The sequence below is a fragment of the Lepidochelys olivacea genome, assembly GCF_965140295.1.
Source record: "Lepidochelys olivacea isolate rLepOli2 genome assembly, chromosome: 2".
Classification (NCBI taxonomy): domain Eukaryota; kingdom Metazoa; phylum Chordata; order Testudines; family Cheloniidae; genus Lepidochelys; species Lepidochelys olivacea.
The window spans coordinates 222307127-222326060 of record NC_140412.1 but is presented as its reverse complement, the minus strand read 5'-3'; the positions used below and the strand labels follow the sequence as shown (position 1 = coordinate 222326060).

At 42.5% G+C, this 18934-nt stretch overlaps 2 protein-coding genes across 7 annotated transcripts in view; one reads left to right on the top strand and one right to left on the bottom strand.

Moving 5' to 3' along the window:
- DYNC1I1 (dynein cytoplasmic 1 intermediate chain 1) overlaps positions 1-2024 on the top strand; it is a 265017-nt gene extending 262993 nt beyond the window's left edge. For all 5 annotated transcript variants that reach the window (XM_084620560.1, XM_084620559.1, XM_084620557.1 and 2 more), the window contains one exon: positions 1109-2024. In XM_084620560.1, coding sequence (XP_084476686.1) covers positions 1109-1219 — 111 coding nt within the window. In that variant the 3' untranslated portion in view covers positions 1220-2024. The remainder of the gene's footprint in view (positions 1-1108) is intronic.
- Positions 2025-11239: 9215 nt separating this feature from the next.
- SLC25A13 (solute carrier family 25 member 13) overlaps positions 11240-18934 on the bottom strand; it is a 130723-nt gene continuing 123028 nt past the window's right edge. For both annotated transcript variants that reach the window (XM_084618810.1, XM_084618809.1), the window contains 4 exons: positions 18544-18682; positions 13910-14068; positions 13719-13809; positions 11240-12279 (listed from right to left, as the gene is read on the bottom strand). In XM_084618810.1, the coding sequence (XP_084474936.1) occupies positions 12090-12279; positions 13719-13809; positions 13910-14068; positions 18544-18682 (579 nt within the window). In that variant the 3' untranslated portion in view covers positions 11240-12089. The remainder of the gene's footprint in view (positions 12280-13718; positions 13810-13909; positions 14069-18543; positions 18683-18934) is intronic.

Genomic DNA, 18934 nt, shown 5'->3' with positions numbered 1-18934 from the left:
GTGTACCATACTGTTTCATGTCTTTAAACAGTTCCTTTTTCAGTACCAAAAGCTGCATAATGTCTGTAAACAGTTCCTTTTTCATACTACCTTCCAGGGAAAGATCACAAGCTTTAAGACAGCAGCAAATACATGCATGGTTAATTTAGATGCTTGTTGCCATTTTCTTTTATTTGAGTCAATAAAAATGTATGTTCAGGAAGTTTGAATTTTTCCATGATTATATCAATCCCATTTTGCGTTCTCGCTCGAGAACTGTGATGCTGGATCGAACTGGAAAGGACTACAGCATTATTTTGCCATATCACTAAAACATTCTGTCTGGAAGTTCAATCAGATCAGTAAAGCAATATTTACTTGGTCTGCTTGAGCAGTTTAACATTTCTATGAGAATGTATTTCTTATTGTCACTTATTTAACATTGAGGAGGGCAACTAAAGTAAGCATAATTTATTTAGATTGATACTGGAAGCATTAATGAACTTTAGAACAGTGTAATTCTTTACCTAAAGACTGTGTTGTCATATGCACGTAGGACTACATTTTTGAAGGTATTTAGGGGTTTAACTCCCATTGATTTCACCTAATTACCTTTACAAATCTGGGCCCTTGGCCCCAATCTTGCAAATAATTATACTCAGGAATAGTTTCACTGACTTCTTTGAATGACTCACCTTTATAAAATTAAGCATGTGTGTAAACATTTGCAGGATCAGGGCCTTGTGTTGTCTTGAAAAATATCAAATATACTAACATAGGGCCAAATTTCACAGTCTTTACTCAGAAAACACATTCATTGACATCAGTTAGAGCTTTACTCAAGTAAGGACTGGAGAAATGGGCTTTAAATGCAGCAGTTATTTCCAACTGATTCTAAAGAGGGAGATGATAAATTTGTCCTGAAACCATGTCATTGCTTTACAACTGCAGAAGTAAACCACAGAGTTCTTTTGCGAGGGCCCCATGTTGCAGTCCTTAATCACGCAAAACTCACATTGACTCTTGGAGGAATTATATGTGAGTCAGGCCCGCAATATTATCTTTGCACTGCAAAGTATTCTCTTTTTGTGCATACCCACTTCACCTTTTCATTTCATTTATTTTCCAGCTTGCTGTTCCACACAATGACGAATGGACCCGTTTTGCTCGGACACTGGTTGAAATCCGTGCCAACAGAGCAGACAGCGAAGAAGAAGGGACTGTGGAATTGTCTGCCTAGAGAAAAGGAGGTTTCAATTGTTTGTGTAGCACAGTATCTATCCCCTGTTGAGTATGCCAGTTTTTGGTGTCAAATCAGTATCACTGTGGCTTTTGATGCCAGTGTCCCTGTCAGCATTGCTTAGAGAGCTCCATGTTAATCACACTGCGCTTTACACAAGGCTGAGAATCTCCAGAGCAGTTCCATACTTTATATTTCTGTCTGAAACGTAAGAAAGAAAAGACAAATCAAACCTTTATGGGTTTAGCTGTTGCCTTTTAACTACTTAGTAGCTGTATTTAATAGCTAGAAACCATGGTTAAACTTGTGCTCACATGCACTTCTGGCAAAGTCCTATTAAATCCATATGAAGCCAGATATGATTATGTGCAGATGTGGTGTGCTTCATGATATGGGACTGGGCCCAAGACTTTAGATGTGGTGTTTCACATGGTGACTTACATTATGAATGGATGTACTATACAAAAGTTGCTGCTCCTTATTTATTGCGGTGTGCTGCATGGAACATATTTATTTGAAAGCATTAAAATAAACGATCCTAAAGCATGTGCATAATGAGAGCACTGCATTGTCTCTGTGCTGCTGTAGAGGCTACATTACCATTCAAATACTAAAGACGTAAGATCTATAAACGTTTGTTTGAGTGGATGGAATGATTTTTTTAAAATGCCTATTATTTCTAGGCACTTTAACAATATTTCATGTACAGTCGGTCGTTGATGCTTGTCATGGTAACACTAACAGGCTGACAATTGTAGTTCCTGAGTATGACACCAATATTGCCAATAAACTTATTCTGGAGCAACGTGGTTACTCCTTTCGGGCCAGCGGTACTCAGGGTTTTAATCACAGGACATTGGCTAGGCACTGGGAACACGTGACTTCCAGGAATTGCAGAATGCTCATACAACTGCTCTGTAAACAGATACCTTAGGCTTTTGTTAATGCATTTACATGCATCAAATTTTCACAGGAGTCTAGAAGAACTAACCTTTGTTGCCTTCTAGATCAGTGGTTCTCAACCAGGGCCCTCTGGGGGGTCCACAAGCAGGCTTCAGGGGGTCCACCATGCAGGGCCAGCATTAGACTTGCTGGGGCCCAGAGTGGAAAGCCAAAGCCCCACCACGTGGATTTGAAGCCCAAGGCCCTGAGCCCCATCACTTGGGGTTGAAGTTGAAGCCTGAGCAGTGTAGCTTTGTGGGGGGCTTCCTGTTGCAAGGGGCCCCAGCCAATTGCCCTGTTTGCTACCCCCTAATGCCAGCCCTGGCTTTTATATGCAGAAAAAACAGTTGTGGCACACATGGGCCATAGAGTTTTTATAATATGTTGAGGGGGGCCTCAAAAAGAAAAACCTGTTCCAGGTGGTGTTTTTTCTATGTATATCTGTGCAGAGTTAGACATTTCTGCTCTCTGCTGCATGCACAAAGAGTGTAAGGTAGAGAGCTCTTACGTGTACTGCCCCCTTGTGCAAGGGTGGGCGGGGGGAAAGGGCTGCAGGCAGCATTTTCCTTTCACTCCGTGCAAATAGCATGGCAGGATGCCATGACAGCATTCAAAAAAGCATTAGCCAAGTCTGCATCCTGGTGCACTGGCCCAAAGGATCATACACAAAGGCAGATTCCATGGTGAGTCAAACTAGGGCGAGTCTGTGTTCTGAAGTGTTCTGTGATTGGACATGGCTGCGAAGAACAGAGTTCAAGGAGATGCTGCTGCCCGCAACTTTCCAGTCAGCATAACCAGGACCAATTGTGTCATGTAACTAGTCTTAGACCCTGCACCCACCAAACATGTGTTTAGCATTGTATCAGCCAACTGTGCTTCACGCCAGGCTCAAACACAGGACCATTTGAATGTGGACCAGCCCTAGGAGTGTCTTCATTGGTGTAATTTACACACAAGGTGACCAGTGTGTAAATCAGGACTGGGGGAGGGAGTTAACAGTTGCTGATATAAGACAAAGCCTCTAATATCAGGACATCTGGTCACCCTGCTAACACACTGAAATGGCGAGCAGAAGGTGTAAGTCAGACTTCCTTACACTTACACTCACTTCTAAGCTGCCTGCAGCCTGCCTGGTAGAAGGCCTCTTTAGCCCTATTAGTAGGGCCCTACTAAAGTCAAGGTCCATTTTGCTCAATTTCATGGTCATGGGTTTTTTAAAAAAATAAATTGAATTATTTCAGTTATTTAAATCTGACAGTTCAGTGTTGTAATTGTAGATATCCTGACCCAAAAAGGAGTTGTGGGTGTGAGTGAGTCACAAAGTTATTGTAGTGGGAAGGTTGGGGTACTGCTAGCCTTGGCTCTGCCTTCAGAGCTAAGCACCTGGAGGGTGGCGGCTGCTGGCCAGGATCCTAGCTCTGAAGGCAGAGCCGCTGCCAGCAGCAACGCAGAAGTGAGGATGGCCTGGTTTGGTCTTGCCACCCTTATTTCTGTGCTGCTGCCTGCAGAGCTGGGCCCTCGGTCAGCAGCTGCCGCTCTCTAGCCGCCCAGTTCTGAAGGCAGCAGCGCAGAAGTAACGGTATGGTATTGACACCCTTACCACCGCACTGCTGCTGCTGGCAGGGCGCTGACTTCAGAGCTGGACGCCCAGCTCTGAAGGCAGCATAGAAGTCAGGGTGGCAATACTGCGATCCCCCTAAAATAACCTTGTGACCCCCCCAGCTCTCCCTTTTGGGTCTAGACCCAAATTTGACTGGTCTCCCCATGAAATCTGTGCTTTTACCCTATCCTATACAGATTTCATGGCCCGTGATGCCTTTTTCAGGGCTGTGAATTTGGTAGGGCCCTGCGTATTAGATGGCTACTACACATGCAGCTATCTGCAGTACTTGCTAATCAAATAGATAAACTGGTCCTGCCCAACGGAGCACCAGACAGCACTTCAGAGTTTGACATCTTCACTCCCCACATCCCAATCTATGGAATCCTGCCCTGAGTGACAGACATCCTTTTGCAGAAGATGCACTAGACATCCAGTGTAAGTGCACTGGTAAGTCAGAGAACATCTAAATGATGCCCCTTGCACACCCAATTGAGTACACAAAATTGGAAAACAAAGGTGAGGCCTATTGGGCTTCCAACGGAAAGTCCAATAAATCCTGCATTCCAGGCACTATGTTGCCTCTAACTCCCCGAACAGTGAGCTCAGGTTTAGGGGGAGGGGAAGTATTTTTCTGAATATGTTGTTCCATTATTTCCAATCATAGATGAAAAAACTCCCTCATCCACTGTGGAAGTTAAGACTAGCCAGTTCTTCCAGTGCATTGTAAACTGCTGGCAAATTTGCCTCTCCTTTTTCCATATTACCTTTCAGTTTTGAAACCTAAGGGGAAAATGCTGCATATTTTACCTTCCGATCTCTTGCGCCTTCATGGCTTTAATAGCTTCTAAAACAGTTTTAAGAGAAACCTCAGAAGACTCTTCAGGATTCATGGCTGTGCACACAGGAAAATGCCCACCTGGCATAGAACACTGCTCCTCCTGGCCCCCTGGCAGCAGGCCTCGAGCACAGAGAAGAGGCTTTTTCCTTTGGGGACAGCGGGCTAAAAAAAGAGGCTCGGTCCAGGAGCTTCAAACGAAGAGGTCCAGGCACAAGGTCAGCGTAGAACATCATAAGGTTGAGACTAAACTATTGCAGCGCAGTCCAGGAAGAATAAGGTTCTGCTGCAGAGTAAAGCAGCTGCTTGCCAGATATGTGCTTTCACTCCACCTCTCCTGGACAGGCCAGCTGTATGGGGTTCTTTCCTGGCTATCCATGGTTAAGGCTTCGAGTCTGTCACTTAGGTCACGGATTCCATGACTTTCCATGACCTCAGTGACATTGGGGCCCCACAGCAGTTCAGCTACTGCAGCAGCAGACCCCACTCCCCCAGCCCTGCAGGACAGTGGGGGATCCTCCAGAGCTATCCAGCCCCAGAGGGTGGCAGGGACCCTGCAGTTCCCAGTCATCGTAGGTGGTGGGGGACCCTCCCCCGCCCAGCTCTACAGGGTGACAGGGGATCCCCATCAGCTCCTAGCCCTGTGGTCAGGGGTCCCTTCCAGCTCCCAGCCACTGGGCAGGGGACAATAGCTTCCTGCTGTTGCATGCAGTAGGGCAGGGTACTGACCCCTCCTCCCTCCCCATTTTGTCAGGGATAGATCATGGTTTCTGTGAATTTTTGTTTAGTGCCCATGACCTGTCCGTGATTTTTTCTAAAAATATCCCTGACAAAATCTTAGCCTTATCCATGGCTGATAACCTTCTGACACTTCATACAATCCATTTCCAGACAAGTATCTCAAAGTTGAGCCCATACGTCCCCAGAGTGTTCCCATGTTTGCTCAAGATCCCACTAAACACAAAATTCCACTGTTTCATAAAAATGAAGCCACCCCTTCCACTCCCAACATGCACCTTCCACCAACAGCCAGCCTCAGCCAAGACGAGTACAACAAACATTTGTGGATCACTGCATGGTTGGCATTTAAACAGCAGTTAGGCAATATAGTAGCCTACATCTTTGATTTCATTTGTAATCTTTCCTTTCCCCTCTACATTTGTACAGCCCTGAGCACACGCCTATTGGTCAAGAATGAGCAAGAAAATAGTATCTATAGGCAATGGCTGCAAACCATTGTTAGTGGGTCCATTTCTTCTAGGCATTGCAACGGAAACAAGCCTGGAGAGCACAGCAGCCTTTTAGCTGGATCCAGAGAGGGCACTGAAAATGTAAGGCTAGCATGGAAGGAACATAGATGATTGTTAGAGAAGCAGACACTTGGGATATTAAAGGGGGGGGGGGGAGAGGGCGGACGGAGGATGTGACAAGTGTTGTGAAAACAGGGGCAGACTTATGAAGAGATTGCGCGGCGGGTGAGGCTTGAGTTTGGTGTGTTGAGGAAGAGGGAGCCAGTGAAGGTATTTAGAACCAGCTTTTCAAAAGGTATTTGAGCACCTAACTCCTACTAATTTCACTACCTAAAAACCTTTGAGGAGCTGGGCCTTACTTCCTGAACTCATTGAAGTCAATGGCAAAAGCTTCTTTTTTACTTCAGTGATGCAGGATCAAGACCTTAATGAGGAAGACCCCTTGGTAAGAGCAGTTTCAGCAGAGCAGATGCCAGAGAGGAGAGAATTCATTGTGGAGTTGGAGGAAAGGAATTCAAGGCAGTAGCTGTAAATGGTAATAGGGTTTACTTCTCTTGCCACCAGAACGCAGCCTCCTCTGGGGCAAAATGGGGTAGCTATTTAAAAGTGTGCAAAAATGCTAAATAGGAATACGAAGAGGACTGCCATATCCAGTTGAAGCTGCCAAGGTACCATAACTAGCTAAGCTGGAATTTGGCCAGGACATACTGTTTAACGCTCCTATTCTTAACAAAATATACAAGGGGATTTTAACGATTTCAAAGTGACCAGGCCCTCTGCTTCACGGCTCATCCAGAACATGTGAATAATATAATGGCAGCTGGGCAAAGAATCAGACTAAATACCATGTCATCGGTTTGAAGCCACTTTTGGCAGCTTCAGGTACAATGTGAAAGGCTTGAAAATTTAGTCTTAAATTTAGCCACTGAGATGTAGACTCAATGTATTTGTCTAAAGCTCTTATTTAAATAAGGATAATCAAGGCTAATGCTTAAGATTTTGTCATGTATATTTTTAGTAAAAGTCAGGGACAGGTCACGGGCTTTTGTGAATTCTTCTTTATTGCCTGTGACTTTTACTAAAAATATCCAGGGGCCCTCCACCACCTGTGGTGGCTTGAGCGCTAGGGTCCCCTTTCCCCTACAGGGCTCTTGCGCGCCAGGTTCCCTTCCTCCCATGGCTCTGAGCTGCAGGGTTCCCCCTCCCACCCACAGCAGTGAGGAGCCCCCCAGCTGCGAGGAGCTGTGGGGTACACCCACTGCCTGGGGAAAGCTGCTGGGGGCCCCTGCCATCCGGGGCAGGCAGGGGATGGGGGGAGCTGCTGGGGGCCCCTGCTGTCCATGGGCAGTGGGGGGGGTGTCTCTCAACCCCCCCTCCCCCCACAGCGGCTAGGAGCTGCAGGGTATGCCCACCATGTCAGGTGGCGGGGGTACCCTGCTGTTCCTGCAAGCTGCTGGGGGGAGTCCAGCTCGTACAGCTCCCAGCCGCATGTGGGCTGAAGTCATGGACGTCTTTGGAAGGCACGGATTTCATAACTTCCACGACCTCCATGACAAAAATCGTCATCTTAATCATGGCAGAGTAGGTGGTGGTAGAGGTTGATATTTCAGAGTCTAGACGGGTACATTATAAACACTTAAGCGGTGTTTTCAGGGGATGCAACAGTCCTTCCCCTTGCACATTCCAGGGCAAGGACTCCGGGGTGTTTTCAAAGAGAGAGTCTATTTTGGATGCCCAACTTGCGGCACCTCACAGGGTTCTGATTTTCAAAGGATCGGTGATCAGCACCGTCTCAAAATCAGGTTCCGAGGTAAGTACCCCAAAAATTACTGAAAATTTAGTTCCTCATCGTAAACTGTGAACGCACGTCACAAACTCTTCACGTTACCTGTGCTGGCAGAATGGTATTTGTGGAGTTAGGGCGCGCTGTGACAGGTGGACAGTCTTTGGTATAGGAACTGCTATTCCTGCTGCTGCTGGGTTTTGAACAATCCTTGGTAAAATGCGATACAAAAAAAAATTCAGCTATATGAGGGTCTGATCACCTTCACTGGTTCAGAGCAAGATTGACTGATAACCTTAGCAGCTGATGGAGACGCAAGGGTCTAGGGACACAGCCATTGCTAAAGCAGCAGGCAGGCACGTTCGATGGAGGTAAGATGGTTTTCATAGTTACAGATGGCTGTCAATAGGGTTAAAAGAGTGATTTTCTGTCAAGATCCTAAGCAGGGTTAATTCTCTAGTAATATAACTGTTATAATCTACTGTGTTGTGCATACAATGAATCCCCATCACTTGATTTGGGGGAGGAAAGAGAAAAATCAGACAATTCTTTAACACATAACCAAAGCAGCTGGGATGAACTTTGCGAGCGGCTGAATTGCTTCCTAATGCTATGAGGAATAGGGCATATAATGGCAAAAAGCCACTAACATGCATCTTAAAATATCTCCTCTTGCTGAACAGTAACATGTAAAAAAGCCTTTGCCGAATGCCTTTTGGATAATAAATAGGAATACAGAGCATCATGTGTAGTTACAAATGCAGTTTGCTCAAATGCTTTTTTTCTGGGTATTTGCTGCATTTTACCAGAGAGTCTTGAGGTTTACATATTCTATACTTTATGGATAATCACTAGATTTAAATATTGTTTTCTAGTCTAAGCAATGGTAATAAATATTTCAGCAAAAACACTGAAGCCTGAAATTCACAACAACTGTTTCAATGAGAGGTGGCAGATTTCTCCCCCCAACAGGCAGTTGCTGGAATTCATCACCACTGAAGAGCTAAGCAGGTAGGCACACACCAGAAGTGATGTTATACGTGGGGCACATGAAGACAAAAAGGCCATCGATCCCTAAGAAAGCTGTCGAGTGGTTTAATGGTTTTCATATTTTTAGGTTTAGGAAAACTTGCTTAAGTTATTTTTGAAGCTTGTGGTATGTTGCTCACAAAACTGTTGCTGCAAATTGTAACTATTAAGCTATCCAACTCAAAAGCTCCACAGTCACCTGGCCAAAATACATATGCACTAGCTATGGTGTAAGGAGAGAGCCAGGGTATGGATTTAACACTTCAGAAACACCCCAACATGCTACTATATGGAGGATTACCAATTCTTGAACAAAATTTGACAACAGATTACTCAACAGAACTGCAAAATGCAAATAAACTGAGGTTACATCCCACCTTACCCCTCCCAGACTGCATAACTTATCCATAAACCAGAAGAGTGCAAACATCTGAAAGCTTTTCTTTAAAAGAGAAACCAAAGAGCAAAATCTTACAAGATCTGAGCCAGTAAGTTCTTCAGCATAAGAGCTTATACCATGCGTCTCCATACAGCACCCAGAGCAAGAATGTGTCATACAGCCTCGCACATGTCGATCCTGACTAGAGTCTTTGGATACTACCATAACATTAATGTGGTTTTTTGTTAATCCCCTCATCATCTGTAAGAGCAGTTAGGGGCAGAGGGATATTTTGTATGTGGCTTTACTAAGAATTTTTGGTTGAAATTGTAATAGCTCAATATCTACACTACCAACAAAGAAACAAGGGAGGGGATTGACACTATCACAGATCAGTCTAGTTTGCTATTGCCTGATGCTATCAGAGCAATTTGTGGGGGTTCAGAGCCTTCCATGGTACATTTAGTATCGTGTACTATATCTGAGATGGAAGCATGTAGTTAAGAACTATTGCCCCATGGACTGAGAAAGCAGCCAGCTGTGGAATACGGTACCAGAAGCTATGAGGCAGAGGGCATTAGTGACCAGAGGACTTGGGTTGGATTTTTTTTTTCTAAACCCCAGGAAATGGTTTTTCCTTTTAAGTTAAAAAATCAAAACCTGCATGGGTGTTGATTAGAACCATTTAAAAAACGACTGAACCTTGTTTTATTGGAGCATGTGCACAGGGACAAGGGGAGTTCCAGTTTGGCTCCAGCAGCACACAGGTCAAATCCTTCCCAGTGAGGGAATGCGTGTCGTGTCGTGTCGTAAGTAAGCAGTTGCTAAATGATTTTATGCACTTCGTGTGTGTGTGGGGGGGGGGGGGGGGTGTCTTCCTCCACGGGAAATGCTGCCTGCTATGTATACAGAAGAAGTCCTTCCTTAGCTGCTTGAGTCTCCGCATTTGCTCTCATCAGCAGCTAAGACAGACAGGAAAGTGCACATTCTAGGCAAAGATTTAGAAAAAGATATAAAAATAGCACTAAAACCAAATGGCTTGAAGTTCTGAAGTGTTGATCCTTGGCAGCTGCCATTACCAGTATTCTCTGTGGCTTTTTTTTTTTTTTTTTAATATATAAAACAGTAGTTTGGTGGGGGAATGGAGTTTATTTTTAACAGAGTAGCAGTTACTTTTGGGGACCAGAACTCAGTGAGCTGCTCCCATCACCTGCCTCTCTCACACAGAGCTCATGAGCTCAGCAGAATTCAGTAATGACACCTGGAAAAAGCAGTGTGCATGGCTGTCAGGGTTCCCAAAACAGAATTACAATCAGATTATATTTGTGTTTATTAATTTTTAAATTTATGGATACTCCAGACTCCTCCTGCTGCTCCGTTTCCCTGATTAGTTTGAAATGTAAACACTGCCAATTAAAGCAGTTTTCTGTAACAAGCCATATATAATGCAACTAATATATCCATTTCCATTTGGCATTTGGACAAGTTACAGTGTAACCAATATGATGTCATATACCTAATAATGTAATATTTTTACAAAGTACAGAACTTTAATATTCCCATAAACTCATACTTCACATTTAATAGAAATGAAAATATTTAGCAAGGATTACTGCCCTGTAAGGACCTAAATCTTGTGACACCTTTTAGGAGCAACATCAGGGGCCCACTTCAACCTGCACTGGCTATATAGGCAAATTGTTTAAAAGTTACTTACTTAAACAAAACAGAGAGAGCTTCAAAGTAATGAAAGTTTGCTCCAATTCAGGCTTTCAACTAAAGAAAAGTTTCTTCTTGAGCCACAGCCGCATCAAAGGGGCTCTCCTCTTCACAATCCCAAGTTGTTATGCCTCAGGTGGTCAAAAGTAACTACATTCCTAACCCAACCTGTAAATGCCTGTACATAATGAATAAAGTTAGCCTCGAAACAGAGTATAAAATTGAAAGACACACATTAAATCTGCTGTGCAACTTGCATAACAGACATTTGTCTCGCCGTTTGAAAGGTTTATTTCTATCTTCATAAATACACAGTCCACTAAACATTGTGCAAGGCACTCCCTCCCCTCCCCCCAGATAAAATCTTGTGTTCTAGAATATTTTAATCTCTTTATTCAACTGAATAAAGTAAATAATCTAGAAACAAATAATTTCCAATTACAAGCCAGTAGTTAAGGCAGGTACCATTGATACAGTGCATGGATTTTTCTATTGCATTTATTTAAACAAGCAGCATTTACTAAGTGCATCGTACAAACAAGAATCCAGATATCAGCATGTCCAAGATAGGCACCTAGTCTTGTAATTTCACTGTACGTGTAATAAAATGCCAAAAGTACTTCCATAAAGTGCAAAGACTATGGACAATAACACTTCCTTCCTAGCGTTTTGATACCATTAACAGAATACCTTGACTCAACATTTATAAATGTGGTTTCCATTACAAAAACATGTTCCACGTAAAAGCTTCACAATACAATCCAGAAACTGAACTTGTGCGTGTACTTATTTAAAAAGTTGAAGCCATAGTGGTAGACTCAGGTACTGTGTGTGTGAATATATATATATTTTGAAGTCTACAAACGCACTAAGCTTATAACCAATTTACATGTACAGTCAAAATCATTCTGCTTGAGCACCATGATCTCTATTGACTATTTCAGTGACAATGCGTGATATCCAATATGCAGCCACTTTGGCATAATAATCCTTATTTGAATGTTACCTGTCAGATGATCGCATTCATAACTCCCACCCCTAATCCTGCCCCACAAACAGAATCTAATATTAGTGCCTTCCAAACACAAAGCACATGTCAGATGTGGACAATACATTCATGGTCCTGAACCCAAAGAATAACTGGTAATAATTTCACAGTGATCTGGTTAAGGAAGCACGAAGACCAATGATTACGTTTAAGAAAACTGCCTTAGAACTGAAATGACACTTAACTGATATATGATGAAAAGCTAAAGGAATGAAATATTAGACTGATCAGAAACGTGGCTCTTTCACCACTAATAAAACTCCACAGCAGTAACATGACATCTTAAGGTCCAATGGCTGCAGCAGCCTGTGAGGTAGGTGGTGATGACCTAAATCGAGGTAGGTATAGTCCAAATTTATTTTCAATCCCTGCAAATGTGGCAACTGCTAATTTATAACCTCCAACATGGTCAGGGTTAGGAGCAGGTAGTGTGATCCTGGATTTAGGAACGGGCTCTGATCCAGCTGGTTTTCTGCAAAATAAAAGTTAAACTTCCGTAAAAACACTGACACCAAAATCGCTCCATAAATTGTAAATCAACTATCTTTAGGTCAAAAATCCCACAGCCGCTTGGCAAAAACATCCCTGCTACAAAGTAATGAGAATCACATTGTAATATTTTAGAAAGATCCCAACAGCTTTCATGCTAATCATCACAGAGAGTTGTCAAACCTAGATGAAATTGTACAGCATGTTACTCGATGAGACTGCAGTAAACTGTGGCCATATCCCATCCCCAGCTCCTGCACTCTGCATCACTCATCCAGGAACCCGTAGAGTTTGTACAGCTAACGTTTTTGTATAGGTATCTACATCGCAAATGAAGGCGTGATTGTGATAACGGTAGGCATACCCGTGTTAGCTTTCATCTAGCTGGTGTGGGTAACAAAAGTAGTGAAAACATGATGGCAGAGGCTTTAGCGTGGGCTAGTCACCCCAGCATAAACCTACAAGGACCCTGGGTACGTTCTTACCTGTGCTAGGTAGATTATGCCTTCCCACGCTACAATCACACCTTCATCTGTAGTATAGAAATACCTTAAGAAGGCACTAACAGTACATACACAGCAATGCTTGGGGAAAGGGGATATTTTGTGCATGGTTTTACTAACCATGATTTTTTTTGTTAACAGTCCCAGTACTTCCACTGGAAAACCAAAGAATGGCAAATTCAGCTACACACTTCTAAGGGAACTGATGCCAGCAAAACCCACTCTTGCTTCCTCCTTGTGATCTCCCTGATGCCATCGTAAACCATTTAGGTGCGTTTAAAAGCCTTATCGTGTTAACATTGCCTAAATGCAGTTGCATTTGTTGCAAAGGACGCAACAGAGTCAATACATTGTGATGGAAAGATCAGATCCCTGTTCTGCAACAAGCAAACGTGGTGCATGCGTAAAGGGAGGCAGAACTGAGGCTCCACCAACAACTGAGCAATCACTGCATTCTTCAACTGCTGCAGCCCTTTTAACAATAATAGGCTGCCCAGTCACATGCAGAACCCCTCCCCAACAGCAATGTCTTAGTAATGGTGCATTGTTGCCTATTATTTAGCACAGGAAGGAGTCAGGAATCCCAAGTTCTATTCTCTGTTCTGCCATTTATCCTCTGAGGGTCTCATTTTACACTGACGTCCAAAATATCCTCTCAGGGTCTGTTATGGTACTAAAATGAGGCCCAGCTTGCTGTGAAGTGGGTACAGAAATGCTTGCTCAAATTCCACTGAAGCTTAATTAATTTGGTGCAGTGAAGCCTTTTATCTCACGATCTCAAAGTTCTCTCTGTAACTGCAAAGCATTAACAACTAATGTTCCAATCCTGCAACTGACTCTGCAGAGGCACAGGGGTTCGCTTCCGCAGAGCCAGTTGCAGCATCGGGGCCCAAATGATACGTTCACACAGTATACTTACACTCCCCCAAAGTCAATGTAAAGCCATCTCTGCAACAGCTCGTAAGTCACCAAAGTTACACCAAACTGAGGAGAGGATCGAAACACACGAGCTTGAAAGAAAAACAAAACAAGTGTGAGCAACAAAAATCAATTAAAAACCACAACTGGCTCCCTGTCATCAAACAAGTGGCATCTAAGTTGTTTACATACCACCAGCTCCTTTCCACAAAGCTTTCGGGCCTTCCTCTCGCAGTATCTTTCCAAAGCAGTCTATGACGCCACTGTAAGTGGTTTGCCCTGCCCGGGCTGCCACTTGTAATCGAGTCTTGATAACATCAGCAGGGGTCACTAGGGAGGCCGCAGGCATACCTAAAAATGAAGCGGGGGAAAAAAAGAGACTGGTATCAGTAAGTTGTGACACATACTAGATGCTTCCTGCACGGGAAGGTTACTGTGCCTTTCATTCTTACCTCAGAAAACTCAGGCCCCAAATATTTGCTTTTAATGAGAAAGCAGAATAGAGAATAGGGCTAGCCACTGTGAAAAGTGCTTCACACATATAAGGCTCTGGTTAGATGAACAGCTCCACCATATTTTTATTTGAAGTCAGGAGGCGCATACAGACATTTTCAGTACAAACCATAACCCTAAATAGTTAACAAGTTAACAGGTTTTGGAGAGGACGTTCATCTCTTCCTTTCACGCCCCTTTGTGGTTTCTGACATTCCCATCACACAATGCGCTGGAAAAAGCATGTTCACACACACCTTAAACAACCTCATGCAAGATGTTACTGGGAGCTAGGTAATGTTGTGCACAATCAGCAAGATGCACAAGCGAAGGTTTAAAGGGTTCATTTTTCTCATTAGGAAACTCACATTTCTCAGCTGCAGAGCAATGTCTGACATCCTCAGTTTAATATTTGGAGGTAAATTTAAATTTACTCTGGCAGATAATCAACTGAAAGCAACAAATACTGAATTACAGCAGGCGAGATTTCTAAAGTCATTGTAGCAAATCAGGGCTGCCCATGTTGAGATTTTTAAAAAAAAAAAAAAAAGCAGCGAGACTGTGCTCAAAAGACACTGTCTCTTATGGTTTTATTACTTTTCCATTCTGCATATGTTCCAAACCAAGTTGGTCAGACACAGATGCATAAATCTCCTTTGCTTTTTTTTTTAAGGCTTAATAATTGTGTAACAATTTTTGTCCAAACCAGTATGGTCTGGCTCAAAGCACCATCTCACCCTTCTAACAGACTGCTTTGAAAGCTGTGTGTAAGTGTGCGCATATCACTAAAATAGGAGCCGCTCCTCCTCTCCCTAAACCCAGAAAAGAAGCAAGCACGTGAGCATGCATGAGCATGTGCTCACACACAAACTTTCATGTTTGCAAATTTGGCAGGCAAAGGCTAAAACACGGTTAAAGTTGCACCTGAACTAAATTCCAGAAATGCTGATTTACTCCCCCACTTACCATTACTGACCACAGGATATATTTACATCTTCAACTTAAAGATGTCCTTTAGAGATCAACCAATGTTTTAGAGGAAAACCAAAAGACATACTTAGAAACAATACTGCTTACTCTATGTTAATTACCATCTCTCATCTCTCTCCTCACCTGTTATTTATTACTAGGGACATTTGTGTTTAAAAACAAACTTACAATTGAAATTAGACAAATTACACAGCAGGAGATGACATAAAATGAAGAGGGATAAGGGGGAAGGGATGAGGAGGTTCATAGGAGAAATAAGCAGAAAGAACAAATTAACTTGTGATCCTCTGACATTATTATAATCTCCACATCAAATGTTGTAACAAAGAAACTGGGATATTAGGTGAAGAAGGAGCAACAGGAGAAGATCAAACTAAGGAAAAAAAGTTTTGATTTTATACATGTCCCTAACAACAAAAAAGGGGAAAAGAAATATATAAATAACATGGGTCACATCTTGAGAAATAGGCATGCATGCATAAGATACATGTGCACATTTACATGTACATGTGCTGTGCAAGATGGGTATTTTCCACAACTAAGATGAGTTCGAGCACATTTTGAGGCTCACACTCCTGAAAACATAATGCAATACTACTGATGCAGAATTGGCTCTAACTACGGTGGATCAGATTCTCAGCTAAAGTAAACCAACCTGCCTCTGCAGAAGTCAAAAGAGTTAGACTGATTTACACCAGCTGAGGATATGACCCAACATTTTAGAGATGTTTTTCCATGACATGCCCATGACTTTTTAGTGAGAGCGCCAATCTTCCAGTTCACCAGTTCATCAATCCCTTGTTTTGATCTTTAGAGTTACTAGCTTGCCTCTAATAAAAGAAATATCTTACTTCTGTAAAAATAGGGCACCCATGTCCCTGCACTGTTCCACATGATGAGCATCATGACTCTAATACTGTGCAGGAATCTGCTTATGTAAAAGTTAACCTGGAATGGAATTTTACTGAAAATACTGGATAAAATTCCCGTTATAGCTGATTTCCTAGCACATATCAGCAACTATGCTGACTGCTTCTGTGGCTGAACTTCAAAGCGACATTTATCTCAGTCTGCAATCACCTGACAATGGCTAGAAAGAGAAAAATACTAACATCTAAGAAATGGGTTGGCTTAAGAATACGAGTTTATATTTCAGGTCTGTAGATAGGCTCCAAAGTTCAAAAATTGTTTTGTTCCATCAAAATGGGTTAGAATTAACATGAGTTTAACTCAATCTTCTTTCAACAATTTCTGTTTTTTGGTTTTTTTTAAGCACCAGCCATTCGATTAGAGATGTTTTGACTGGTGCCAGCTCAATTCCTATGCTCTACAAGGCACTGCACAAAGAGCTAGTAGAAAGAAGTGACGGCACAGGATTCATCAAGACTATCTGGTTTTTAGAGTTAAGCCTGGGCCATAATCCAGCTGAAGATGTCCAGAAGTTCCAGGCTGCCCAAAGTCTGGACACACACAAATGCTAGCTATATAAGCAGGCTACTCTTCCCAGAGACACTCCTGTGCCCTTGACAACAAAAAGCTGCCCAGCTGTCTACAAGAAGAGGGGAATTTAAAAAAAACCACAAGTAACCACATTCTGAGCAATTCAACTACCTGTACTGGGTTTATTTCTCTCCATCTTCCTCCTGATCCACTAGCCCTTTACTTACAACTGCTGGAGTGTGTGCTGCTTACAGAGGAGATGTCTAGGTCAGGGGTTCTCAAACTGGGGTTCGGGACTCCTCAAGGGGTAGCGAGGTTATTACATGGGGGGGTTGCAAGCTGTCAGTCTCCACCCCAAACCCCACTTTGCCTCCAGCATTTATAATGGTGTTAAATAAATAAACAAGTGTTTTTAATTTATAAGGGGGGTTACACTCAGAGGCTTGCTGTGTGAAAGGGGTCACCAGTAAACAAGTTTGAGAACCACTGGTCTAGGTCTAATAGTCTATGAGCCATTAACATGGGGGGGAGGGGGAGTGGAAGGAGGCAATTCCTTCTCCTTATATTTGTATTCACATTTCCCTCAGCAGAGCCTCTGCATCCTTTGCCTGTGATTTGGAGTCTGCTGAGCTTTAGGATACAGAATGTGGAAGGAGGAGGAATTTTAGGCTGATGGGCCCCTCTCAGCTAAGCAGATGCTCAATTAAGACTGCAGCGACCTTTTAAAATCCTCACAGCCCTAGAAGCTCAGCAGCAGCCACAGAGGCAAATTTGGGTTGGAAAATGCATCCTTACATTATATATTCTAGCCCTTTAGTGCATACACACTTAGAGATGAAACTCATCAGTACAAACACATGCTGAATATAGAACACCTGTCAGCAGTGCAGCAGTTTCCCAAGATGAGTGCCAACATTCAGTCTCAGTCCCCAAAAGCAGAATTAAACGAGCCCTGAGGATTGACAATTTGGGATGCACAAGGAAAAAACCCCCAACAACTGCCTTTTCTGACCAGATTTCCCATGTGGCAGGTGAGAAAAATGTGGATTTGTGATCCATACAATCACCCTTCCCACCAACCCTTTAACAACGCAGCAGGGTAGAAACAGGCATCTATTATCTGTCTTTTCATATCATGCAAAACAGAAACAGGCTTTTTCCAGGACCATTACATTTCTATTATCTATCATCATAACTGGTGTTCAGTTTTTGGACGGACTTTTATTTATTATTTTGCTTATGCTGCCTTAAGTATATGCTGATTCAAAGAAACTGGATCAAAATCACCAGAAATGTATTAATATTTTTTTAATAAAAAAGATTAAGTAGAAAAATAAAATATAAGAACACAAAGCCAAGATGCTGTGTGGGATACTGTGGTCAATGACTTACTTTTACCATGCTGTCAGAGTCTGCTAGTGGCCTGCTTAGATGTTTGTATCATTAGTATGCATTTGGATTTCATACCAAAATGGATACTCAAGTTTCTTTTGATCACAAAGAAGTAGAGAATGAAATGAATATTTTCATGAACCACTTTTACAGTAACAACTTGCCCAATCAACCAACCAAAACAGACAACAGCATAATAACTTGACTAGGCAAGATGTCACACTACATTAATATTTCAGGACTAAAATCTTGCTCTCTTTTTACTACTACAAATGGTAATATAAATGCTAACGGTAGGTCAAAAATACAAGGAGTTCCTCAATATTAACACCAGCTCATTTGGATCAGTTATATGTCCTGCAATTTAATACCTAAATGTTAACATCTTGATATAGAGCAATTATTTTACACCGTCACATCAGGTATCTCACTAATAAAAACATTTCTAAAGCATCTATTAGTGATATCTAGGTGCAATAGGATGCCATACACAAAGAAAATCAGGTACTTACCAGCTATTGATCCAGCCATGAGCAAACTTCCAGGACTAACTTGTCCATCTTCATTTGCAAATGCAGTTTTCAAGTGAGCATAACATGGAAAGTAAATGGCAGAGAAGGGGATATCGCGTAGAAAACATGCCTTCGCGCCCTGTGTGAAACAAAAATTGAGTAGTCAGAGAAAGAGTATAATGAGACCAAGAACGGAGATGAGAAAGCTGAGCAACATTCCAGTTTTTCCTCCCTACTGCAAAAAAAAAAAAAAAAAAAATGCAGAAAAAGCAATATTTTTCAAAATTGTGTGAAATAAAGACATGTATTTCACTCCATACAGAAGTTTGTGTATTATTTGTTGGTTCAATAAATGCTGTTTCTTTCCACTTGTTCTCCCTCTAGCCTTAAT